Genomic DNA, 25,010 nt, shown 5'->3' on the forward strand with positions numbered 1-25,010 from the left:
TTCATCTGGAGTCCTGCAGCCTTGTCATGTCACTGTCATTTCTCGCTGTCGTCCTGCCCGTGCTGACACACAGCGAGCCTGTAGGACGGGAGACAGCCTCAGCCTTCTCCCGCAGAGTGGCTGGTGGCTTCAAACCGCTGGCCTCGTGGTTAGCGGCCTAACGAGACCAGCTTTTAGTTGGTTTGTTTTTTGTGGTAGAAACACACGTACACACCAAAACAGGCGCCAGCACGCCAGCTTCCACCAATACAGCTTAGGACACTGCTCAGTTTCCCCTGTGCTGCTGCCGCTGCCGTTAGTGTAAACTCAGCGACACCCCCGTCGCCCCCAAACAAAGGTCCCCAGTTCCCTCTCCCTCCCACCCCTGGTTTCCACGGATTTGCTTTGTTTCACTCCACGTGTTTCCATCTGTCCAGAAGCCCGTTTACGGCTGAGTACCCTTCCAACATCTTCGCACCACGTCTGTGCGCCGGTGCATCTGTTGATAGGCAGCTGGAAGGTCTCCTCTCGAGTGTGCGACAGGTGCAGCCTGTCCTTCACTACAACACAGGCCTAGGGTTTGCCAGGCAATTCTGCCTTCAGCTGGCCGAGCTGTGTTCCACCGCACCTGTGCCACGTTACGTTGTCACCAGCAGGGGCCGTGGGGAGCCCTCCAGCTGCTCCACAGGCGGCCAACGCTGTTTTTTCGTTTCTCTGGTCGTTGCCATTCTGGTGGGGTGAGGGGACAGCCCATCGCGCTCTCCTGGAATCAGCTTCTAACGCCTCCGTCTCTCTCCAGATCACCGAGTTGGTCCACCAGAGAGACGTCACCCGGTCCTTGATCAAAAGCAGGATCGACAACGCCAAGTCCTTTGAGTGGCTCAGCCAGATGCGCTTCTACTTTGACCCCAAGCAAACAGATGTGCTCCAGCAGCTGTCCATTCAGATGGCTAATGCCAAGTTCAACTACGGCTTCGAGTACCTGGGCGTTCAGGACAAGCTGGTGCAGACCCCTCTCACAGACCGCTGCTACTTGACCATGACCCAAGCCTTGGAGGCCAGGCTGGGGGGGTCACCCTTCGGTAAGTGACTCCACAGGCCCTGGCGAAGAGAGAGGAGACACACAAAGCACACCGTTTAGGGACTTGGCCTGTATGATGGGCATGAATTTCTTAACATGGCTGAAGCACACGTTAGGAAACACCCGTCATAGGCCGAGTCTCTAAACAACATAACTAGATACTGTGGCACCGTCCAGACTCTGAAACTTGTCTGTATTGTCTAAAATTAAAACAAAAACCGACTTTATGGGAGCTATAAATGTGCTCCCGGTGAAGCTAGCGGGCGCATGTGCTCAACGACTCCTCTTTAAAAATCAGGGCCCGCCGGAACTGGAAAAACAGAATCAGTCAAGGCTCTTGGCCATCAGCTCGGACGGTTTGTGCTGGTTTTCAACTGTGACGAAACCTTCGATTTCCAGGTGAGCCACCTTAACGGGCGCCATTGAGGGGCTGTGGTTAGGAGGGCCGGAGGAGAGGGGGTGCATCTTGTGGTCGGCCATAGTCCCGGGAGGCTCATCTGTCCCTCGGAGACCTTTCAGGACTGAGGCGCCCAGCACCCCTGCTCTGAAGCAGTTTCTGGTGTCAGAGGTCCACGTACAAGGCCACCTGTGTGACCGGTGGCTTTCCCCAGATGGTCCATTTATTTCGCTTTTAATTTTTTTAACAGGCGGTTTCTTGTTAGGCTCTGAAAAACCATTTGGGATCCATGCCTGGGGAGAGCACCCCACATGGAAGTGGGGTGGTAGAATAAGACTGAAGCTGATGGTACAGGGGCTTCAGAGCTGTCGGGCAAGCCCCATTCCCCAGTGCCGGCCTCAGTGCTGAAGCCCTCATGGCGTTTTGTTTGTTTTGTTTTGTTGGCGCCAAAGAGGGGAACATGGCCAGGCCTCATCTGTGTGGTGCTGGTGACTGCTGTTACCAAGTGCTCCCCCTCCGTGGGCACCAGGCCCATCTTCACTGCCAGCCCCTGAGGTTAAGCGGCAGGGGCCTGGCCTTGGAGAAGACAAGACGTGCTTGAGGCTGGGCAGCACCCAGAGGCAGGATGCGAGCCTGCAAGGCCAAGGCTGAGGCAGAGCCAACTCACAGCCCCGCCCTCCTTCCCTCCTCCCTCGCAGGCAATGGGCCGCATCTTCGTGGGGCTCTGCCAGGTGGGCGCCTGGGGCTGCTTCGACGAGTTCAACCGGCTGGAGGAGCGCATGCTCTCGGCTGTGTCCCAGCAGGTGCAGTGCATCCAGGAGGCACTGCGTGAGCACTCCAACCCCAACTACGACAAGAGTAAGAGCGAGGCTGGGGCTCCCAGGGGCCCCTCGTGCGGGGCAGGGCGCGGGGTCACGCGTGCACAGTGCAGGTTAGAGCCCAGGTCAGCCGTCCTCCCTCAGACAGACACCGCCCCTCCGTGCTCCCTGAAAGGTCCTTGTTTCTTCAGACAGACACCGCCCGTGCTCCCTGGGGTGTGCTCCCTCCAAGTTTGCCACCGAACAAGTTTTTCCCAGGCTATGTCCCTGAGGCACCAGCCTCTCTCGCTGGTCAGGTCCCTGCAGCTCCCTGACCAGTCACTGCCGCAAGGGGCAGAGGTGGGGGCTCCCCGCATCTGGTGGTGCAGATCGAGGGTACTACGGGCTGCGGGGTGAGGCCTCTGCTGTGGCCCCCCAGGATGAGAGAAGCCTGAGGGAGCTGCCTGGTGGGTGCTGTTGGAACATGGCGAGTCTAACCGGCACGGTTGCATTTACAGCCTCTGCCCCCATCACCTGTGAGCTGCTCAACAAGCAGGTCAAGGTGAGCCCGGACATGGCCATCTTCATCACCATGAACCCCGGCTACGCGGGCCGCTCCAACCTCCCTGACAACCTGAAGAAGCTGTTCCGGAGCCTGGCCATGACCAAGCCGGACCGGCAGCTGATCGCCCAGGTCATGCTCTACTCCCAGGGCTTCCGCACTGCCGAGGTGCTGGCCAACAAGATCGTCCCCTTCTTCAAGTGAGCAGCCCCGCCCCCACTTGCCCAACTGCTCCCTTCTCCCCCCCCCCCTTGTCGTACTCACTCGGTATCCATCGTCGTCTTCGCAGGCTCTGCGACGAACAGCTCTCCTCCCAGAGCCACTATGACTTTGGCCTGCGGGCCCTGAAGAGCGTGCTGGTGAGCGCCGGAAACGTGAAGAGGGAGAGGATCCAGAAGATAAAGAGGGAGAAGGAGGAGCGGGGGGAAGTCGTCGACGAAGGGGAGATTGCGGAGAACCTGCCCGAGCAGGAGGTACGTACCGGTGTGTGTCACAGCCTGGGCGGCCTGTCACAAGGCCAGCGCCTCCATCTTGAGCCCTGCCCCGCGTGTGCTGGCCACTGAAATTTGCCGTCCAGTGGACCCTCAGTCGAGTGGGCGTGTGCGGACATGTGGAGCAGCAGTGGGGTCTGCCGGGAGGGAGCCCTCACCCCGCCGGCTCCCGGACCCTGACCTCATCTGCCCCTCTCCTCCACACAGATCCTGATACAGAGCGTCTGCGAGACGATGGTGCCCAAGCTGGTGGCTGAGGACATCCCACTGCTCTTCAGCCTCCTGTCAGACGTGTTCCCCGGGGTCCAGTACCACCGCGGGGAGATGACCGCCCTGCGAGAGGAGCTCAAGAAAGTGTGTCAGGAGATGTACTTGACCTACGGTGACGGCGAGGAGGTCGGCGGAATGTGGGTGGAAAAGGTAACTCCGCTCGCGTGGTTGCGGCTGCCCCTGCAGACCCCGTGGCCTCAGTGTGCAGGCATGTGCTGGCCGGTCACCAGGGAGGCCAGTGCCCTGTGGCTGAAGATCTGCCCTGGGCTTCGTCCAGCAGCGTCTCTTGTAGGCTCATTGTATCGGCTGGGGGCCTTCCAATCACTTCCGACCCCCACCTGGGCCTCATGATTGTCCTGCCGTCTCCTCCCATTGCTGCAGCCACTGTGTCAGTCCGTCTCCGTGAGGAGATGTTGGTCTGCTTCACCAAGCACCATGTCCTCTGTGTCCTCTCCTGAGAACACGTCTCAAGCGTGTGAGACAAAGTCGCACCACGCTGGCTTCTAAGGAGCATTCAGGACGTACTTCTCCCAAGACAGATTTGTTTGCCTTCCTGGCAGGCCATGGTTTGTTTGGTGTTTGCACCATCATCCTCATTCAAAGGCATCGGTAATTCTTGGTCCGCTAAAGCTAGGGTTACCAAAACGTGGAGTGGCCGACTGAGAACGAGGAGCGTGGTAGACCTGCGTTTGGGTCTGAGCACTGTGTGGGGCTGTCCAGTACCAGAGGCCGGCAGTGCACCTGCCCCAGCCTGTGTGTGGCTTGTCCTTCCTGTACGAGCTGCGGCTGCAGAACCTGCGGGGTTCCCACGAGCCAGGTGTTGGGCCGACAAGAGACTGCTGGGTGAAGCCAAGGGCCCCTCTTTGTGTGTTTGCTTTACACGGGGTTTACTGTGTGTGTCTGCTTGGGCAGACTGGCTGGCATCTTCTGAGTGCCGGTCCTGGCCTCCCCGGCTTCCTAAATCGCTACCCAGTAAGCAGCTCAAAGCCTTCCCAGGATACCTCAAGTCCCAGTGCCGCCTTGAGGCGGCCCCAGAGCAGGGTCCCTGTGCACGTCGCTGAGGGCAGCTCGTCGCCCGCAGGTCCTGCAGCTCTATCAGATCACCCAGATCAACCACGGCCTCATGATGGTGGGGCCCTCAGGCAGCGGGAAGAGCATGGCCTGGCGCGTGCTCCTCAAGGCCCTGGAGCGGCTCGAGGGTGTGGAGGGCGTCGCGCACATCATCGACCCCAAGGCCATCAGCAAAGACCACCTCTATGGGACCCTGGACCCCAACACCAGGGAGTGGACCGACGGGCTCTTCACGCATGTCTTGAGGAAGTGAGTCCAGGGAGACTGGTGGTGGGCCTGGGCCAGCACAGGGTGAGCCTCGGGGCCCGCCTGCAGCAGACCTGCCTTCCCTTCCGACCAGGATCATCGACAACGTGCGGGGCGAGCTGCAGAAGCGCCAGTGGATCGTCTTCGACGGCGACGTGGACCCCGAGTGGGTGGAGAACCTCAACTCAGTGCTGGATGACAACAAGCTGCTAACTCTGCCCAACGGGGAGCGTCTCAGCCTGCCCCCCAACGTAGGTGCCCGAGGCACCTCTTCCTAGTTGGCCGGGGCCTCTGGGAAGCCACTATCCCGAGGTGTCCACCAAGCCCATGCCACACACACCTGACGCACACTGTCCCCACAGGTGCGGATCATGTTCGAGGTGCAGGACCTCAAGTACGCCACGCTGGCCACCGTGTCACGCTGCGGCATGGTCTGGTTTAGCGAGGATGTGCTGAGCACCGACATGATCTTCAACAACTTCCTGGCCCGCCTGCGCAGCATCCCGCTGGACGAAGGGGAGGACGAGGCACAGCGCCTGCGCAAGGGCAAAGAGGACGAGGGGGACGAGGCCGCCTCCCCGATGCTGCAGGTTCGCCGCCCCAGAGTCTCTTTCCGGGGTCACATGGCCATAACGGGGGGGGGATCTCCCTGTCCTGCGAGCACCCCCTGAAGCGGCCCGTCCCCCCTTCAGATCCAGAGGGACGCAGCCACCATCATGCAGCCGTACTTCACGTCCAGCGGGCTGGTCATCAAGGCCCTGGAGCACGCCTTCAAGCTGGAGCACATCATGGACTTGACGCGGCTGCGCTGCCTGGGCTCGCTCTTCTCCATGCTTCACCAGGCCTGCCGCAACGTGGCGCAGTACAACGCCAACCACCCCGACTTCCCCATGCAGGCCGAGCAGCTGGAGCGCTACATCCAGGTCAGGCCACTCCCCCCCCCCGGGGGCCGGGGGGCTGCAGTGAGGTGCGGGGGCGCCAGCGCGCTGGGTCCAGTCCTTGCAGAGGCTTTGTGTCAATGGCGCCCTGACTGCTCTCTCGGCAGCGCTACCTGGTCTATGCCATCCTCTGGTCCCTGTCTGGAGACAGTCGGCTTAAAATGAGGGCGGAGCTGGGCGAATACATCCGCCGGATCACCACCGTGCCCCTGCCCACAGCACCCAACGTGCCCATCATCGACTACGAGGTGAGTGGCCCCGGGAGCGGTCACTTGGCGCCTTGCTATGAGCGCGAGGCTGTGGCAGGTGAGGCATTTGGGCGGTGATGACCTGGCCTCCGCTCCCTAGGTCTCCATCAGCGGTGAGTGGGCGCCGTGGCAGTCCAAGGTGCCCCAGATTGAGGTGGAAACGCACAAGGTGGCAGCGCCCGACGTGGTCGTGCCCACGCTGGACACCGTCCGCCACGAGGCCCTTCTGTACACCTGGCTGGCCGAGCACAAGCCCCTGGTCCTGTGTGGGCCCCCCGGCTCCGGCAAGACGATGACGCTCTTCAGCGCCCTCAGGGCCTTGCCGGACATGGAGGTGAGGGGTCAGGGCGTGGAGGTGGGGGTAGGGCGGGTGGGGTTAAGGTCTGACAGCAGCGCCTCTCCTCTCTTGCCCTCGCAGGTCGTGGGTCTCAACTTCTCCAGCGCCACCACCCCCGAGCTGCTCCTGAAGACCTTCGACCACTACTGCGAGTACAGGCGCACCCCCAGCGGGGTCGTGCTGGCCCCCGTGCAGCTCGGGAAGTGGCTGGTGCTGTTCTGCGACGAGATCAACCTTCCGGACATGGACAAGTATGGCACACAGAGGGTCATCTCCTTCATCAGACAGGTGCGTGGGCCCCCACGCCCCTCCGCCAGCGCCTCCTGCTCCCCTCTGCCAGCCCGCCTCACGCCCTGTCTCCTCCAGATGGTGGAGCACGGGGGATTCTACCGCACCTCCGACCAGACGTGGGTCAAGCTGGAGCGGATCCAGTTTGTGGGGGCCTGCAACCCCCCCACCGACCCGGGGAGAAAGCCCCTGTCCCACAGGTAACACGGGCTCCACAGGCCACCCGGGCCCCACCACCGGCCAGCCCTGCCTTAACCCTGGTCTCTTTGGCAAAAGAGGGGACCCGCAAGGCACCTCAGTTCCGCCTGCACTAGGCTGCTCTGCAATTACGCTGCGCACCTGGCAGCATGGGTGGCGGGTCCCTGTGGGTGGGCCGAGCCAGCGCCTGGGCGGGGAGACTGACAGGCTATGTGTCTGCACAGGTTCCTCCGCCACGTGCCTGTGGTGTACGTGGACTACCCAGGACCCGCCTCGCTCACCCAGATCTACGGCACCTTCAACCGCGCCATGCTACGGCTCATCCCGTCGCTGCGCACCTACGCTGAGCCACTCACCGCCGCCATGGTGGAGTTCTACACCATGTCCCAGGTACTGCGTCCTGCTGACGGCCCGGCGGCGGGGCCCTTCCCCAGCCCCCAGCCCATCGGTTTGACTCATAGTGATCTATGCTCGTTTGAGAGGCAGCAGTGGTTCTAGGGGTTTGTTTGCCTCCCCTTAATGAGGGGCAACCTGCAGGCCCCGGCCCATCTCCATGGGCACGCCCTGGGAGTCGGCCCGACTCTGGGTGAAGTGTCTGTTGGCTTCATTTTTCTGTGGTGTCACTGGGGGGAGACGCGGTCCCCCTGTTCTCACTGTTGTGCCCGCGGCTGGTCATCTGTGTGTGCAGAAGTGCGTAGGGCTGTGAGCTCAAAAATTTAAACACCTGTTAGTCTGCGTGTGAGCAGGTTGTGTCTGGCTTTTTCCTGGGAAGTTGTCCCAGTGGGTCTCCTCATTTGTCCTGAAACACTCCCGGGGCGAGAGTCTGTCTCTTTGCTCCCCTGAGCGGCGGTGCTGGGAATGCACAGCCGCCACAGCAGAGACCAGCCGCAGTTTGTACTCGCATGTGTGGTTAGTGGTGTTTGCATCCACGAGACATTGGTCACTGTTCTCACCCATCGTTCTCCAGGATGTTCCTTCCCCAGGAACGTGAGCTCCCTGCCCCCCAGGGTGCCCACCTGCTCCGTCCCCAGGCAGGTGTCGGGTAGTCCTGTGTAGACAGGTCTCTAAACAGCACGCGCTCAGGCAGGCGTTTTGACCACTTGGCGGGATTGTCTTGATGTGAGGCTTAACATTGATCACTGGGGTTTTGCTCAGTTCATGAGTAGTTTCTGGGGCTCAGTCTGGAGTCTGGGAAAAGTTGGAATTGGGGTTTGCACTTTCCCCGGCTCAGGCTCTTCCCTGGAGCATTTGATCACGTATTCTGTAGTGAGAGCCAGAGGCCAGCCCCCGGGCAGCCCCTGCCCAGGACACGGGCACATGGAGGCCACACGTCCACACCTGTTAGGACGTCACCGTTCTCGTCTGTCCCCGAGTGTCGTGTGGGCGACGGGCTTTTTGAATGTGCTCTCACTGCGTCGAGGAGGTTTCCGTGGCAAACACTTGGGAAGCTGCGTGTGTCTTTGACGTGTTGTCGTCATCGCCTTCTGATGTTGACCCTCTCCGCCTTCGTGGAGTCAGTCCTGCGTGGTCCCCGGCTGTGGGTCCTCATCCCCCGCTGGGTTTTGTTGAGTAGCATCTCGTCAGGGTTTCTGCGTCTTACAGTCGAGAGTCACTGCAGCCTCTGGCTTCTTTCTCACGGTACACACTTCCACGGGAACGTGCCAGATGGCATCCATGTTCCCTGTGCATCACATGACCCCTGTCCCCGCAGGAGAGGTTCACCCAGGACACCCAGCCCCACTACATCTACTCGCCCCGAGAGATGACGAGGTGGGTGAGGGGCATCTTCGAAGCCCTGAGGCCGCTGGAGACGCTGCCGGTGGAAGGCCTGATCCGTATCTGGGCACATGAGGCCCTGCGTCTCTTCCAGGACAGGTGAGGGAGTGGTGGTCCCTGCCTGGCAGTGCTGCGTGTGTGTGTGTGTGTGTGTGTGTGTGTGTGTGTGTGTGTGTGTGTGTGTGTGTGTGTGTTGGGGGTGCACTGGACCTTGAACCTGATCAGGACCTTCTCAGTGTCCGAGGACTGCTGGGCTCATGCTGCCCATACTGGGACAGCCTTGTCAGAGCATGTCCCCTGGTGGGTTAAAGGACTCTTGTCCACTCAGCTGGCCTCCCTGCCCCTGCCCTGGGGACAGTGGCTCACTCCTGAAACTGTTGCTTCCTAAAGCTTGGCCAGCTCTGGAGGGGGAGGCACAGTCCGCAGGGGCAGTGACCCGCGGGACCCCGGGGCTGTGTCCTGGCAGCCACAGGGCATCTTAGGGGTAGATCATGGAGGCTCTGAACCATTCAGACTCTTGGCAGTCACGCATCACTGCCTGTCTCGCTCACTCTAGTCCAGCGTGGCTTGTTGGTGACACGCTTTTCCCTCGCGCAGCCCCTCCCTCGTACCCGCCACGACCGGTTTCAGCCGCCGGCCTCAGCCATCTCCTTGGCCCACGATCAGGCCGGGCAGAAGTTCGTGTTGCTTTGGAAAGTCCATCTGTTAGCACGCAGTCCCACGGTTCACATCTCTGATGCAGTTTACGTGGGGGCGTCTGGGGGAGCAGGGCCCCTGTCGCCGGCCAACGTGCCACTTCCACAGTGGCCGTCTACCCAAGGTTGTTTGTCCTCTCTGGACAAGCCACTCCACGTGTCGTTGGTAGAGGGCAGTATAATTCATAGCTGGGCTCCCGCCAGGTGAACCCAGGCCTGCCTGTGCCCTCCTGGCAAAGAGCAGCTTCCCGTGCGTGGCCGTGGCAGCTCCGCCTTCCCCGTCGGCTGGGGCTCTGCCACCTCCAGCAGCACAGTCAGCTTGGATTCTTGTGTGACACGAGCTGCCTTCACGCTCCTTTACTGAATTAAGACTGTAGATTCGCTCCCCCGGGCTCTCGGGGCTCACGTGTTCACACTTAGCCGTGGCTCTGACCTCTGGCACGGTGGGTGCTGTGGTGTCCACCCGCCCACCTTCAGAAGGCTCAAGGGCTGCACCCCACAGCCCCTGAGACACTTGGCACTCATCCAGTAGGTCCGTGTGGAAGCAGAACCAGATCACTGTTCCTTTTCAGTCAGTGTAACTCAGGCTTCAGGCTCTTGGCTCCAGAAACATGGCCAACGGCTCCTGCCCTGGGACCCCCGCCTGTCCCCCCACCCCCCTCCCTGGACTCACGGGACACTCAGTGGCTGCTCTCCCCCGCAGGCTCGTGGAGGATGAGGAGCGGCGCTGGACTGATGAGAACATCGACATGGTGGCTCTGAAGCACTTCCCGAACATTGACAAGGAGAAGGCCATGAACCGGCCCATCCTCTACAGCAACTGGCTGTCCAAGGTGCGCCCCGGGAGTGGCCAGGCTGGGCCTGCAGAGGTGGTGTGTGTGTCTGCGGGGGTCTGCGTGTCTCCCACGTGCGTCTTCCTCACCGTCGTAATTGGCGGGGATGTTTCGTGCACAAGGCCCGTCCGTCAGTGCTTGTTTGCACACCGGCCACGAGTTTTGTTTCCCCAGAAAGAGCTGAGGCCGTTTCAGGAAGCCTCTGGGAGGCCCTGGGCTGGGCTGATGGCCATAAGGCTGGGGCTCAAGACCACCCAGGAAGGAAGCAAGGGAAAAGCCAGTCCCAGGAGCCGTGTGGAGTGAGCGGGGCTCGAGTCTGAAGCACCTGGCCTCACCCAGAGTCAGGGTTGGGTCAATGGCAGCTGTCACGTGATGCCCTCGACGCAGTGCCACCCAGTACCGAGCGTGCAGGTGCAGGGTGGGCAGGGCCCTCCTTTCTGGAGCTCCCAGTTTAGTATGGGACCCATCTGACAGAGAGGACTCCGTGGTGGGGAGGGGAGGCCAGCCTGAGGCTCTGACAGGCAGGAGTGCAGGAGGAAGCGGCGAGATTGGCTTGGCCAACCCTGCTGAGATTGACACTTTCATGGCTGCTAAGTGACAGATGTTCTCAGAGTCCCCCTGTCTCTATGTACACCCTTCATCAGTCTGTCACGCAGTCTATGTGGACATAGTTTCAGTTGGTTCCTCGGTGTACCCCTTGTCTAGCACCGTCCATAGCACACACACACACCCAATCCCTCCCCGGTGCATTTCATCTCTACGCTGCCCCTGGATGCACTGGACGTGACCTTCTGTCCTCAGCTCTCCCGTCATCCGACTGAAACTTGGCATTGATCCGTCGGGTCTCACCAGGACCAGCCCGTTGCAGCTTGCTGGTTCTCTGGGTTGGTGTCGATTGGGGTTTCCCAAGGTGGGCTCTGCCCCGCCCCCCAGGGGCACTGGAACGACCCAGGGAGTCAGCTGAAGCAGATAAACCGAGGCACACTCATGCCTCCAAGACAGTGCCCACTCCAAGTGACCCTAGAGGACAGGGCACAACAGGCACAACCCCTGTGGGTTTCCGAGACGATGATTCTGCACAAGACTAGGAAGCCTCATCTTTTTCTCAAGGAGCCTCTGGTGGTTTAGAACTGCTGGCCTTGTGCTTAACAGCCCAGCACATGCCCACTACACCACCAGGGTCCTGCCTGTACTTTACACTGGGCTGTGGGCCACTGGAACGCAGTCTTGACCCGCCAGGGGGCCACTGAGTGGTTATTTTTCTGAGGAGGGAGCAGTAGGCCATATTGCTCTGGGAACAGAGGATCTAGGTGGCAGTGCCATCTCTGGGCAGAGCGAGTCTTTGCCCGTGGCCCTCGTGTGCTGTAGAGTGCATTTAGGCTTCACCGTGTCATCCAGAAAGCTCAGTTTTCCCTGTAAAGACGTTTGGTGGTTGTAGAGCCATTCCAAGTCACTTGATGTTTTCGTGGCCCCTCGTTGCCCACGGGAAACCGTGGACAGTGGACAGATGCATGGCTGACTTGACCTCTAAGGGGCTGTGTGCTCTGCTGTGGCTGTCCTCACTGCAGGATTACATCCCAGTGGACCAAGAAGAGCTGCGGGATTACGTCAAGGCCAGGCTGAAAGTCTTCTATGAGGAGGAGCTGGACGTCCCGCTGGTCCTGTTTAACGAGGTCCTGGACCACGTGCTCAGGATCGACCGGTGAGCCTGCCCCCTCCCTCCTGCCCCCCACACTGGACACTGGCCAGTCTCAGCCTCTCCTGGGGTCTGGTGCCGGGCAGCATCTGGCGGCAGGACCCTGTCCTGTCAACCTCTGTCCCCTTGGGCCTGGCCGTCAGCAGCAGCTTAGGTTAACACGGAGCGCGTGAGGGTTGGTGGTAGAATCGGGCCAAAGCCTTAGGACTTAACATCTCTGTTTGCGTTCCAGAATATTCCGTCAGCCCCAGGGCCACTTGCTTCTCATCGGTGTGAGCGGCGCCGGCAAGACGACCCTGTCACGTTTTGTGGCCTGGATGAACGGTCTGAGCGTGTACCAGATCAAGGTGGGTGTGCCCTGGGTGCTGGCTCCCACTGTGGGCCCTGGCGGGAGGACAGGCCTGACCCGCCACGCCGGCTCCCATAGGTGCACAGGAAGTACACGGGCGAAGACTTCGATGAAGATCTCCGGACAGTGCTGCGACGGTCAGGCTGCAAGAACGAGAAGATCGCCTTCATCATGGACGAGTCCAACGTGCTGGACTCCGGCTTCCTGGAGCGGATGAACACCCTGCTGGCCAACGGGGAGGTAATAGCGCCCTGCCCCACCTGCCCCCGTGTCCCGCGGCCGGCCTGCGCCCAGGCACGGGGGGAACCGACTGGTCGACGGTGCTGGCGTTTGCCTCCTGTAGGTACCCGGGCTTTTTGAAGGGGACGAGTATGCCACCCTGATGACGCAGTGCAAAGAGGGGGCCCAGAAGGAAGGCCTGATGCTGGACTCGCACGAGGAGCTGTACAAGTGGTTCACCAGCCAGGTCATCCGCAACCTGCACGTCGTCTTCACCATGAACCCCTCGTCCGAGGGCCTCAAGGACCGGGCGGCCACCTCGCCGGCTCTTTTCAACAGGTAGGCGTCCGCACCGTGGAGGCCCAGGGAGTGGCATCTCGCCAGGGGAGCCCTCCTGACGCCCGGCTCTGCCACAGGTGTGTGCTCAATTGGTTTGGTGACTGGTCCACGGAGGCGCTCTACCAGGTCGGCAAGGAGTTCACCAGCAAGATGGACCTGGAGAAGCCCAACTACATCGTGCCGGACTACATGCCCGTTGTCTACGACAAGCTCCCACAGCCCCCGTCCCACCGCGAGGCCATTGTCAACAGCTGTGTGTTTGTGCACCAGACGCTGCACCAGGTGTGTCCAGTCCACAATCTGCAGCCTGGCCCTCAGGCGAGCATCGCGTCGGGCAGGGCGAGGATGGCAGCAGGGCCCCCAGCCCCTCCCCGCCTGCTGTGAAAGCAGCCCTTGCTCCTCGGGAACACCTTCCTGCTCTGGAGCCACAGCCCTCCTCCCACCCCCTCTGATTCCCCCCTCTTCCCGCGGGCTGGCCTTCCACTGCCCTGGCTGCTTACGCAGCGTGCGGTCTAACGAATGGACACATGGAGTGGTGCCAGCATGCATCTTCTGCAAAGTCCCCGTGGGCCGAGCACCTGTCACACCTGGTCAGTCAGCCGTCCCAGGCAGCAGCAGCCGCAGCTGGTCTGTGGACAGTGGGGGTGGCTGGAGAGCCGCAAAGCTTCCTTCAGGAAGGCAGGCTCTGGCCACACTGGGCCTGTAGGTCTGCATATACTGGGTCAGTTCCATCTCCACCTGTAACCAGGGCCTGCCTGCTCCCAGCTGCCAGACAAGCCTCTCAAAGTCTTCTCTGAGCTTCTGGGGTCCTGCCAGCCCTGCTGCCTACCCCACTGCTGCTGACAGGCCCATGGCCTCCAGGACCCCAATGGGCCTGGGCCCCGCCTGCTTGTGCTGGTTCTCGGCAGCACTGGCTTTGAAAACCAGCGAGCACTCGGGGACGGCAGGCATCTTCGGGGACGTGAACACTAGAGAGAAGGCAGTGGGAAGGGGCAGGTCATGGCCCACCTCTTGGAGATGAAGTGCTGCCAGAGGTTGATGCTTACCTGGGGTCCTCGGGGGTGTGGGGGTGGAAGGGGGCTGACAAGGGCTTGGGGTTAAATGGCCACGTGTGTCCCGAGGAGAGGAAAGAGCCGTGTCTTGGTTCTTGGCAGGCGAATGCCCGGCTCGCCAAGCGTGGAGGCAGGACCATGGCGGTCACCCCCCGCCACTACCTGGACTTCATCAACCACTACGCCAACCTGTTCAACGAGAAGCGCAGCGAGCTGGAGGAGCAGCAGATGCACCTGAACGTCGGGCTGCGCAAGATCAAGGAGACGGTGGACCAGGTGGGCAGGCGCTCTGGGGGGAGAAGGCAGGGGGGCCTGTTGCAGGGGTCCCAACCAACCTGCGAATCCCAAGGTGGAGGAGCTGCGCCGCGACCTGCGGATTAAGAGCCAAGAGCTGGAGGTGAAGAACGCGGCAGCCAACGACAAGCTGAAGAAGATGGTGAAAGACCAGCAGGAGGCGGAGAAGAAGAAGGTGCGTCCCGGGGAACCCCTCCACCCCTGGGGACTCGCACTTGGCGCCGGCGATGAGGGGAAGGGGCTTCCTTTGAGATGGGCTCCTCGGTGGCACAGTGGTTTAAGCGCCAGGCTGTAGGTGCAGGCTGTGGGTGCAGACGTCCGACAGCTTCTGTTAACATCCCAGTCTCGGCAGACGTGTGGGCAGTGCTGCTCCGTCCTGCAGGGTCTCGCTAAGTCAGCATCGGGTTGATTTGGCCATGGGGTGATTAGAGGGTGCACGCATGGCGGGTAGGGGAGGGGCGGCAGGGCTGGGTTTGGCTCTCCCCAGCAGCAAGCCCGTCCCCCCAGGTCATGAGCCAGGAGATCCAGGAGCAGCTGCACAAGCAGCAGGAAGTCATCGCCGACAAGCAGATGAGCGTCAAGGAGGACCTGGACAAGGTGGAGCCTGCCGTCATCGAGGCCCAGAACGGTACGAGGCGCCCGGCGCTGCCTGCCAGCAGTTAGGGGACTGGTGCACCCTGGGAGGGGAGGCCCCTGGTCTCTGAGCGCCGAGCCTCTGTGGCGCCAGGTAGCCGTAGCCCTTCTCTGAGAGGAAGGGGCAGGATAGGCTGTCAAGTCACCTTTGCAACCCGGTGATGAGAGCTGCTTCCTGGCTCGAATTCCAGAGGAGCCCCGTCAAGCTCTCTAGCCCTTGCTCCGCACAGGGACCAGTGGTGGGTGGCCTGTGGCCGGGCAGCAGGCATACTCCGCTCCTCCAGGGTCGCCTGGCCCCTCTGGTCCTTTAATCCCTCAGGTTCCCGTCAAGACCCAGGGCAGATGGAAAGGGCTGGGGTAGCACCCACCTAACTGCAGGCAGCCCAGCTCCGCATGGAAGCGGAGAGAAGCATCTCTGGTTGGATTGGGGTGGTGCTGCAGAGGCAGCAGCTGGAGCCTAGGAGGCGGCGGGAGTAGGGAGTGTTTGGAAGTTAGGAGCCTTTGCAGTTGGGTCTCAGAGTCTGCTGGGAAGCCCAGCGGCCCTCTCGGGGGGGGGGGGTGGGCGTGACTCCGGCCTCCCCGTCGCGCCCTCAGCTGTGAAGTCCATCAAGAAGCAGCACCTGGTGGAAGTGCGCTCCATGGCCAACCCGCCGGCCGCCGTGAAGCTGGCGCTGGAGTCCATCTGCCTGCTGCTTGGGGAAAGCACGACCGACTGGAAGCAGATCCGCTCCATCATCATGCGCGAGAACTTCATCCCCACCATCGTCAACTTCTCCGCCGAGGAGATCAGGTGCGGGGCCGCTTCGCTGGAGGGCGACTCAGGCGGCGGCGGTGGGTGCGCTGGTCCCTGAAGGCCTCCCTGCTGGGCCATCGTGGGCACAGGAGACTCACCTCACCGGGTGCCGGGTTGGCAGGGGCTGGCTGCCCTGGGACACGCTCACAGCTTGCGTCCCTTTCCTGCAGCGATGCCATCCGCGAGAAGATGAAGAAAAACTACATGTCCAACCCCAGTTACAACTACGAGATCGTCAACCGGGCCTCCCTGGCCTGCGGCCCCATGGTGAAATGGGCCATCGCACAGGTAATGCTGCTGCTGCTGCGGGCTCCCCGGTGCTGGCTGCGGCCCCCGGCCTCGAGCCTGGAGTGACCGTGGCTGGCCCCTGCAGCTGAACTACGCGGACATGCTGAAGCGGGTGGAGCCGCTGCGGAACGAGTTGCAGAAGCTGGAGGACGACGCCAAGGACAACCAGCAGAAGGCCAACGAGGTGGAGCAGATGATCCGCGACCTGGAGGCCAGCATCGCCCGCTACAAGGAGGAGTACGCCGTGCTCATCTCCGAGGCCCAGGCCATCAAGGCCGACCTGGCTGCCGTCGAAGCCAAGGTGCGCTGCTCTGAGGGCCGCCACACCAGATAGAGGAGGCCCCGCACTGCGGGCACCCCACCAGCTAGCCCCCTGGGGTGGTCCAATCCTGGAGTGGCCCTTCCTGGGTGCAGCAGACACTGAGAAGGGCCTGCATGCCCATTAAGGATCTCACGGAGGGCAGCCGGTATCCAGCTGTGACCTGTCCCTGCCGCCAGCTGCAGCCCTGTCTGTGGGCATCGCAGCCCCTGCCTGTCCTTACATCTTCACGCCCCATCCACTCCGTCCCTGGCCCGTCCCCCACATCACTTACCAACACACACGTTACTTCCCAGCATGGACACTGCAGCTGGTGCTGTCCACAGGCACATCCAATCGGGCAGCCTGAGACCATGCACACACAAATTCACACACGCACACACCTCCAGGTGGAAGGATCCAGCCGTGTCTGACTCTCATGCACACACACATAGGTGACGGGGGATTGAACTGGTTTGCAAGACTGGGGACTGTGCTGACCGAGGGGGGTCTGGCGGGGACTGTGCTGATGAGGGGACCCAGCCTGCGTTGTGTTGGTTCTCAGGTGAACCGGAGCACAGCTCTCCTGAAGAGCCTGTCTGCTGAGCGGGAGCGCTGGGAGAAAACCAGCGAGACGTTCAAGAACCAGATGTCCACCATCGCCGGGGACTGCCTGCTCTCAGCCGCCTTCATTGCCTACGCGGGCTACTTCGACCAGCAGATGCGGCAGAACCTGTTCACGACCTGGTCCCATCACTTGCAGCAAGCCAACATCCAGGTACCCACTTCCCCACCAGCCAGCCCAGCGCCTGAACGCATGCTTGCCAGCCCGCGGCACACGGAGTTCACTGCCTCCTTCCCTCTCAGTTCCGCACAGACATCGCGAGGACCGAGTACCTCTCCAACGCCGACGAGCGGCTGCGCTGGCAGGCCAGCTCCCTGCCCGCCGACGACCTGTGCACAGAGAACGCCATCATGCTGAAGCGCTTCAACAGGTGGGGCCCAGGGGTGGGGCAGGGGTTTCACTGAAGTGAGGGGCGGGGCAGGGCAGGTGAGTGAGAGCCACAGGAGCATCCTGGTGGCAGAGCGGCCCTGTCCAGTCATGTCCACAGCTGGGTCCCTCTCTCGGGGATCTTTCTCCCAGCCAACTTCCTGCACCTCGCCCACCTCCTAACCCGCCACCTCCTCCCTCCTTAGGTACCCACTCATCATCGACCCCTCAGGGCAGGCCACGGAGTTCATCATGAACGAGTACAAGGACCGCAAGATCACCCGCACCAGCTTCCTGGACGACGCCTTCCGGAAGAATCTGGAGAGTGCACTGCGCTTCGGTAACCCGCTGCTGGTCCAGGTGTGTGACCTCCTTCCCCTGCGCCCCCAAACCCCTGGGGGCCAGCTGCTGACGAGTCTGGGGGTCCGCTGTGAAGGCGCTGCCCTGGGAGTGGGTGGGTGGCCAGTGTGCCTGAGCACCGACGTTGTTGGGCTGGGGCAGGACTGAGGGCGTAGTGGCCTCGGGGGAGGGGCCCTGTCCCCGGAGCTGAAAGCCTTGCTTGGCTGCGTGAGGACTAGCCCGCAGCCTGGCCTCAGCTGCTGTGTGTCTGGGCCCGAGCAGGACGTGGAGAGCTACGACCCCGTGCTGAATCCTGTCCTGAACCGCGAAGTCCGGCGAACAGGCGGGCGGGTGCTGATCACACTCGGGGACCAGGACATCGACCTGTCGCCCTCCTTCGTCATCTTCCTGTCCACCAGAGACCCCACCGTGAGTGAGGAGGGAGGGACGCTGTGTGCGTGGAGGGGGGCCCGGCCCACGCTGGCCGCCGCACACACGGCTCACTCACCCTCTTCTCGCTGCCCGGCAGGTGGAGTTCCCGCCAGACCTCTGCTCCCGGGTGACCTTCGTGAACTTCACGGTCACGCGCAGCAGCCTGCAGAGCCAGTGCCTCAACGAGGTGCTCAAGGCCGAGCGGCCGGACGTGGACGAGAAGCGCTCCGACCTCCTCAAGCTGCAGGGTGCGGCCCGGGCCGGCCGGAGGGCAGGCGGGGGGGAGGCCAAGAGAGCCGCTGGGGGGCGGGCACCGAGGATGGGCGCCTCTCTCCTTCTCTAGGCGAGTTCCAGCTGCGGCTGCGGCAATTGGAGAAGTCGCTGCTGCAGGCGCTGAACGAGGTGAAGGGCCGCATCCTGGACGACGACACCATCATCACCACCCTGGAGAACCTGAAGCGCGAGGCGGCCGAGGTGACGCGCAAGGTGGAAGAGACGGACGTTGTTATGCAGGAAGTGGAGACCGTGTCCCAGCAGTACCTGCCGCTCTCCACGGCCTGCAGCAGCATCTACTTCACCATGGAGTCCCTGAAGCAGGTGAGGCTGGCCCGCCCGCCCGACGTGGCCCTCGGCAGCGGCCCTGTGTGTCCCGGCTCACAGCCCGCCGTCTGTGTCCGCAGATCCACTTCCTGTACCAGTACTCACTGCAGTTCTTCCTGGACATCTACCACAACGTCCTCTACGAGAACCCCAACCTGAAGGGCGTCACGGACCACACGCAGCGCCTCTCCATCATCACCAAGGACCTCTTCCAGGTGGGCACTGCCGCCCGGGGTGGTGGGGGTGGGGGCAGCCTCGGCGAGCCCCCCTCACGGGGTCTCCCTCGTTGCTGCTGCACAGGTGGCGTTCAACCGCGTGGCTCGCGGCATGCTGCACCAGGACCACATCACCTTTGCCATGCTGCTGGCGCGGATCAAGCTGAAGGGCGCCGTCGGGTGAGCCGCCCTCCTCTGGAGGCTGGGCGGCGGGAGTGGGCGATGGGAGGCCGGGCCTGGCTGACCTCACTGCCCTGACAGGGAGCCCACCTACGACGCCGAGTTCCAGCACTTCCTGCGGGGGAAGGAGATCGTCTTGAGTGCGGGCTCGACCCCCAAGATCCAGGGCCTGACCGTCGAGCAGGCTGAGGCGGTGGTGAGGCTGAGCTGTCTCCCTGCGTTCAAGGACCTGATTGCGAAGGTGCAGGCCGACGAGGTACGTGTTCGCAGCATGCCCCACGTGAGGCTGGCCCTGGCCGTCTGAAGGGGCGCAGGTGCGGGTCCACTCAAGCAGTGTCTCCTGTCGCCACACAGCAATTTGGCATCTGGCTGGACAGCAGCTCCCCGGAGCAGACAGTGCCCTACCTCTGGAGCGGGGACTCCCCTGCAAGTAGGTCGCCCCAGAGTCGGATGCACCCCACTCGTCCCCCGGAATGTGGCAGGGGGAAGATGTTGAGGAAGCTCAAAGGGACGGCCCTTCCTCGTCCTCCCTCACGCCTGTAGTCCCAAAGGGACAGGAAAGCCCTACTGCACACCTGGCCTGAGGACCTTGACGTCATGGGTCTGGCCAGGATGGTGGGCGTGGCCAGTGAGCCAGTATCAGTGGATGGAGTCCCGGCCATGGGCTCCTCCCCCACTAGCCTCTGACAGCAGTAGATGTCCTGCAGCGACCAGGTGCCCCTGGGCGAGTGGGCAGTTGTGTGTCTGTGTGAGGGGCAGGGGTCCCAGGTTTGAGCCTGGAGCACTGTCTGTCTGTCTGTCGAAAGAGCGCCCCAGCCCCGCCCATCTCCTTGCAGCCCCCATCGGCCAGGCTGTCCACCGCCTGCTGCTCATCCAGGCCTTCCGCCCCGACCGACTGCTGGCCATGGCCCACACGTTCGTGTCCACCAACCTGGGGGAGTCCTTCATGTCCATCATGGAGCAGCCGCTCGACCTGACCCACATTGTAGACACAGAGGTGGGTCCTGCCCCACCCCCCACCCGGCCGGGGCTCTGAAACTGCTGGCCCCCTGACCCCAGCTGCCACCTTGTTTTGTAGGTAAAGCCTAACACCCCTGTGCTGATGTGCTCGGTGCCCGGCTACGATGCCAGTGGGCACGTGGAGGACCTGGCGGCCGAGCAGAACACTCAGATCACCTCCATCGCCATCGGTACGGGCTCTGGCGCTTGACGGGCTCGGTTCAGCCCTGGGGCCATGCCAGCTGGCCGGAAGTGGAGCTGAACCCCACTAACTCCACATGCATTTCCTCCCTGTGCCAGGCTCGGCGGAAGGCTTTAACCAGGCGGACAAGGCCATCAACACAGCCGTCAAGTCTGGCAGGTAGGCTGGGCGCCACCCCCCTTCCACCCACCCTCCCCCAGAGGCAGGCAGGCAGGAAGGAGCTGACCGCTGCCCGCCCTGTGTATGCAGATGGGTGATGCTGAAGAACGTGCACCTGGCACCTGGCTGGCTGATGCAGCTGGAGAAGAAACTGCATTCGCTGCAGCCGCATGCCTGCTTCCGGCTCTTCCTCACCATGGAGATCAACCCCAAGGTGCATGGCGGGTGTGCCCATCGCCGCTCAGACCCACTTGGAGCAGGGGGGCTGTGCTCCCCGGTGGAGCCAGGGAATTAATGGGTTCCCTCCTCCCCCCCAGGTGCCCGTGAACCTGCTCCGCGCCGGCCGCATCTTCGTGTTCGAGCCCCCGCCGGGTGTAAAGGCCAACATGTTGAGGACCTTCAGCAGCATCCCCGTCTCCAGGATCTGCAAGGTGACGCAGCTGCAGTCCGCCTTGTGCCCGAGGGAAGCTGGCGGCTGAAGTCGGTTTGCGTGGAGGCTGGGTGAAGACCAGTGTGCTACTCCCTGGAGGAAGCTTGCAGATTGTGGGGAATAAGTAGTCTCTCCCTCTGCGAGGCACAGGCCATTGCAGGCCAAGCCCGGCCCCCAATAAACAAGAGGGGAGCTAGAGTGGCAGGATGAGGCTGTGGGGCTGTCTCCTGAGTCTGCGCCTGGCGAGACGGCTGCCGTGCCCCTACCACCTCCTCAGCCTGCTCTGGCACAGACGGCACCCACTTCTCCCTCTCCCCTGCCGGGCACCGCTTTCTAGTGACCGTCCTCTGCTCTCCCCACCAGTCTCCCAACGAGCGCGCCCGCCTGTACTTCCTGCTGGCCTGGTTCCATGCCGTCATCCAGGAGCGCCTCCGATACGCCCCCCTCGGGTGGTCCAAGAAGTACGAGTTTGGGGAGTCAGACCTGCGGTCTGCCTGCGACACTGTGGACACGTGGTTGGACGACACGGCCAAGGCAAGTGGGCACCCATCTCAGGGCAGGGCCCATCAGGGACAGAAATGTGTTGCGAGGAGCCTGCTGATGTCCTGGCGCAGCGAGAGCAGCGGTTTGACGCTCGGCCGAGGGGACGCTCAGGGCTTGGTGGGGTGGGGGCTCCCCTTAGACACGTGCTAGCTGGCGCCCTTCCCCAGGGAAGGCAGAACATCTCCCCGGACAAGATCCCGTGGTCGGCACTCAAGACCCTGATGGCGCAGTCCATCTACGGCGGCCGCGTGGACAACGAGTTTGACCAGCGCCTGCTCAACACGTTCCTGGAGCGGCTCTTCACCACCAGGAGCTTCGACAGCGAGTTCAAGCTGGCCTGCAAGGTGGACGGCCACAAGGACATTCAGATGCCCGATGGCATCAGGTGCGGCCACGCGGGCCAGCGGGCAGCACGGCTGGGCCCCAGCGCAGCCGGGAGCCGGCGCCTCATGGTCTCTCTGTGCTGGTCTTGCAGGCGGGAAGAGTTTGTGCAGTGGGTGGAGCTGCTCCCAGACACGCAGACGCCCTCCTGGCTGGGCCTGCCCAACAACGCCGAGCGGGTCCTGCTCACCACGCAGGGTGGGTAGCAGCCTCCGCCCCTCGGGGCTCACCCTCCAGCTGCTCGCTGCCCCCGATCCCTCCTGGGGGCTCAGTTCATGGGGGGCACTTGCTACTCAGCACAAGTGAGGTTCGAAATGAGGTTAAGTTTCCATCTAACAGCTTGAAATGCCCCGATGTGAGGTCATGCTTCGCCGCTCACACACAGCCCATTGGCCCCGTTGCCTGAGAGCAGCTGCTGAGTTTAGAGGGTGGCAGAGCAGGGGCATCTCCCACAGTCCGAGACCATGAGACACCAGGGGGCACTGGCGTGCCTGATAGGGGGGCCCTAGCTCTGGTCTTTGCATCCTGGGCCAGCTAGTTCAAGTTTCCTCTTTACTGGTGGAACATAAGTCACAAGGAGACAGGAATTGTGTCCACATCGCCAGACAGCCATCCACTTCTAAACATCCCTGCTCCCCAAAGACTCGGTCCCACTTTCCAGGTTCCCTGGCAGCCCCCAGAGACCCCTGCTGACGTGTGGCCTGAGTGTTTGCCTGGTCTGTGTGCATCACACAGGTGGCCCCGCCAGTTCTCTCAGGGTACCAGGGGAGCCTTTGGGTCTGTACCTCCTTGCCATCCTGACCTCCGTCTGAGCGCACAGGGCAGACCACCTGCCCCTCTCACCCCGCCACCCGCCCCTTTACCGTCACCCCATGTGCACACCTGCTGGTCTATGCTCACACACTTCCACCCCTACCCCTTGCCTCCCAGGTGTGGACATGATCAGCAAGATGCTCAAGATGCAGATGCTGGAGGACGAGGACGACCTGGCCTACGCTGAGACCGAGAAGAAAGCGCGGACGGACTCCACGTCGGACGGGCGCCCCACCTGGATGCGGACACTGCACACCACCGCCTCTAACTGGCTGCACCTGATCCCCCAGACGCTGTCGCACCTCAAGCGCACAGTGGAGAACATCAAGGTAGCTGTGGTGGCGGGTGGTGGGCGCCCCGGCTATAAAGAGAGGGCTGTGCCAGCAGCCTGGACCCTGAGCCCTGATGGCCCTGGGCACTGGCACGGGGCGCCCTGCCCGGCCCTCACTGTGCCCTCCTCTCCGGGGCCGATGTCAGGACCCCCTGTTCAGGTTCTTTGAGAGAGAAGTGAAGATGGGCTCCAAGCTGCTCCAGGACGTCCGCCAGGACCTGGCTGACGTCGTGCAGGTGTGCGAGGGCAAGAAGAAGCAGACCAACTACCTGCGGACACTCATCAACGAGCTGGTGAAAGGTGTGCAGAGGGCGAGGGTGGGGCACAGGAGGCCCGGCTGGGCTGCTCTGTGGGGGGGAGGGGAGGACGCCTCGAGCAATGCCAGTGTGTGTGTGTGTCCCCCACCAGGCATCCTGCCGCGGAGCTGGTCCCACTACACAGTGCCAGCCGGCATGACCGTCATCCAGTGGGTGTCGGACTTCAGTGAGAGGGTCAAGCAGCTGCAGAACATCTCGCACGCGGCCGCGGCCGGCGGTGCCAAGGAGCTCAAGGTATAGCTTCTCGGGGTTCCCGCGGGGGCCCTGGAGGGCTGGCGGGGCAGGGCTGCCCTCCTGACCCTGTGTCCCCCACAGAACATCCACGTGTGCCTGGGTGGCCTGTTTGTGCCCGAGGCCTACATCACAGCCACCAGGCAGTACGTGGCGCAGGCCAACAGCTGGTCGCTGGAGGAGCTCTGCCTGGAGGTCAACGTCACCACCTCGCAGGGCGCCTCGCTGGACGCCTGCAGCTTCGGCGTCACTGGTGAGTTAGGCTCGGGGGCCTCCCACCCCACCCCACCCCACCCCACCCACGATGGTGGCTCCAACCAGGTTCCATCCCCCCCCAGGCTTGAAGCTGCAGGGGGCCACGTGCAGCAACAACAAGCTGTCGCTGTCCAACGCCATCTCCACCGTCCTGCCCCTCACCCAGCTGCGCTGGCTCAAGCAGACCAACGCCGAGAAGAAGGCCAGCGTGGTGAGCAGGGGCGCCGAGGGGCAGGGGTCCAGCCTGGGTTCCATTGGGCAGCCCCGCCCTCCCAGGCGCGTCTGACCGGGCTGCCTGGCGGCTTTGCCTTTTTGACGGCTTTCAAAGTTGTGGGTTTTCAGCCCCTCACAGTGCGCTGTCTCCTCCCCAGGTGACCTTGCCGGTGTACCTGAACTTCACCCGCGCTGACCTCATCTTCACCGTGGACTTCGAGATCGCCACCAAGGAGGACCCGCGCAGCTTCTACGAGCGCGGGGTCGCCGTCCTGTGCACGGAGTGAGCACGGTCCTGGCCTCCTGCAGAGCGGCTTTCCTGCTCAAATTGACCCTGGAGGAACCGTCTGCACGCAGGCGTGGGTGGACTTGGGGGCAGAAGCAGCTAGCTGGTCAAGGAAGGATGCCTCGCTGCCGGGAAAGGAGCACACGTGGGGAGGGTCCTCGCATGGCTTGTTTTATGAAATAAAACACTAAGCATGGCCCGGCCCCGCTTTGTCTCTGCGCCGTGTTCACAGGGCGGCAAGCACCCAACCTGGCAGGAGGTATGGGTGGTTTGTGTACCAGGTGAGCGCTCAGCCGAGGCAGCCACTGCAGCAGAGCCTCTGGGGGTCTCCATGGAATAACTACCTCCAGGAGCACCCTGCCCACCAGCCACCAGCACCCATGTGCCTGGCCTGGCCTCCCAGCCCGCCGCCTTCCTGACAGGCTGACCCTGTGGCCTGGGCTCACCTGAGGGCTTCCTGCACCTCAAGGGCTTGACAGCTCATCCAAGAACCCACCCAGCAGCTCTGCCACTGCCTCACATTCCCACCGAGCAGGCTGGAAAATGGGGACCCCCCAGGGGTCCCTGCATCCCACCCACCCGCAGACACAGCCGAGGTACCAGCAACTCTGGGAGCAGGCAGGGCCCCTGAGCGCAGGAGGGAAAGGACACAACCGGGAGGGGGTGGGGGGCAGTATGCCCATCACCTCACACAGGCAAGTACAGCTCCAGCAGGACTGTTTCATTCACTGTCCCTTGGGTACTGGGACACCCCTGCATCCCCATGATGATGGTTTGTCTGTTGGGATGTGGGAACCCTGGGCAAGGTCGGCACTCCCCATCGACAGCCACTGAGTGGGCAGCTGGCCCAGGCCTGCTGCTCTCTCTGGCCTCTGGCCAGCCTCTTGTTGGAGGGCAGTGTGACCGGGCCTCCCCACTAAGCTAA

At 62.6% G+C, this 25,010-nt stretch overlaps 1 protein-coding gene across 1 annotated transcript in view; it reads left to right on the forward strand.

The window, feature by feature from the left end:
* The window catches only part of DYNC1H1 (dynein cytoplasmic 1 heavy chain 1), a 53,759-nt gene extending 29,478 nt beyond the window's left edge, over nt 1-24,281 (forward strand). Inside the window, exons 27-78 of the mRNA XM_075532320.1 lie at nt 779-1,061; nt 1,359-1,459; nt 2,156-2,315; nt 2,773-3,016; nt 3,106-3,289; nt 3,515-3,727; nt 4,659-4,897; nt 4,989-5,145; nt 5,257-5,484; nt 5,587-5,817; nt 5,940-6,080; nt 6,181-6,414; nt 6,499-6,705; nt 6,784-6,905; nt 7,128-7,293; nt 8,615-8,778; nt 10,078-10,207; nt 11,776-11,909; nt 12,136-12,250; nt 12,331-12,492; nt 12,596-12,810; nt 12,888-13,092; nt 13,965-14,138; nt 14,212-14,331; nt 14,664-14,784; nt 15,384-15,579; nt 15,753-15,870; nt 15,956-16,171; nt 16,734-16,946; nt 17,036-17,163; nt 17,366-17,519; nt 17,781-17,927; nt 18,028-18,178; nt 18,274-18,527; nt 18,611-18,745; nt 18,831-18,925; nt 19,007-19,181; nt 19,280-19,355; nt 19,762-19,922; nt 20,004-20,115; nt 20,225-20,285; nt 20,376-20,499; nt 20,603-20,716; nt 21,079-21,249; nt 21,426-21,643; nt 21,734-21,837; nt 22,570-22,781; nt 22,930-23,083; nt 23,192-23,334; nt 23,416-23,584; nt 23,670-23,797; nt 23,958-24,281. Coding sequence (XP_075388435.1) covers nt 779-1,061; nt 1,359-1,459; nt 2,156-2,315; nt 2,773-3,016; nt 3,106-3,289; nt 3,515-3,727; nt 4,659-4,897; nt 4,989-5,145; nt 5,257-5,484; nt 5,587-5,817; nt 5,940-6,080; nt 6,181-6,414; nt 6,499-6,705; nt 6,784-6,905; nt 7,128-7,293; nt 8,615-8,778; nt 10,078-10,207; nt 11,776-11,909; nt 12,136-12,250; nt 12,331-12,492; nt 12,596-12,810; nt 12,888-13,092; nt 13,965-14,138; nt 14,212-14,331; nt 14,664-14,784; nt 15,384-15,579; nt 15,753-15,870; nt 15,956-16,171; nt 16,734-16,946; nt 17,036-17,163; nt 17,366-17,519; nt 17,781-17,927; nt 18,028-18,178; nt 18,274-18,527; nt 18,611-18,745; nt 18,831-18,925; nt 19,007-19,181; nt 19,280-19,355; nt 19,762-19,922; nt 20,004-20,115; nt 20,225-20,285; nt 20,376-20,499; nt 20,603-20,716; nt 21,079-21,249; nt 21,426-21,643; nt 21,734-21,837; nt 22,570-22,781; nt 22,930-23,083; nt 23,192-23,334; nt 23,416-23,584; nt 23,670-23,797; nt 23,958-24,086 — 8,508 coding nt within the window. The 3' untranslated portion in view covers nt 24,087-24,281. The remainder of the gene's footprint in view (nt 1-778; nt 1,062-1,358; nt 1,460-2,155; nt 2,316-2,772; nt 3,017-3,105; nt 3,290-3,514; nt 3,728-4,658; nt 4,898-4,988; nt 5,146-5,256; nt 5,485-5,586; nt 5,818-5,939; nt 6,081-6,180; nt 6,415-6,498; nt 6,706-6,783; nt 6,906-7,127; nt 7,294-8,614; nt 8,779-10,077; nt 10,208-11,775; nt 11,910-12,135; nt 12,251-12,330; nt 12,493-12,595; nt 12,811-12,887; nt 13,093-13,964; nt 14,139-14,211; nt 14,332-14,663; nt 14,785-15,383; nt 15,580-15,752; nt 15,871-15,955; nt 16,172-16,733; nt 16,947-17,035; nt 17,164-17,365; nt 17,520-17,780; nt 17,928-18,027; nt 18,179-18,273; nt 18,528-18,610; nt 18,746-18,830; nt 18,926-19,006; nt 19,182-19,279; nt 19,356-19,761; nt 19,923-20,003; nt 20,116-20,224; nt 20,286-20,375; nt 20,500-20,602; nt 20,717-21,078; nt 21,250-21,425; nt 21,644-21,733; nt 21,838-22,569; nt 22,782-22,929; nt 23,084-23,191; nt 23,335-23,415; nt 23,585-23,669; nt 23,798-23,957) is intronic.
* The last annotated feature ends 729 nt before the right edge of the window (nt 24,282-25,010 follow it).

The sequence above is a fragment of the Tenrec ecaudatus genome, chromosome 14 (assembly GCF_050624435.1).
Source record: "Tenrec ecaudatus isolate mTenEca1 chromosome 14, mTenEca1.hap1, whole genome shotgun sequence".
Classification (NCBI taxonomy): Eukaryota; Metazoa; Chordata; class Mammalia; order Afrosoricida; family Tenrecidae; genus Tenrec; species Tenrec ecaudatus.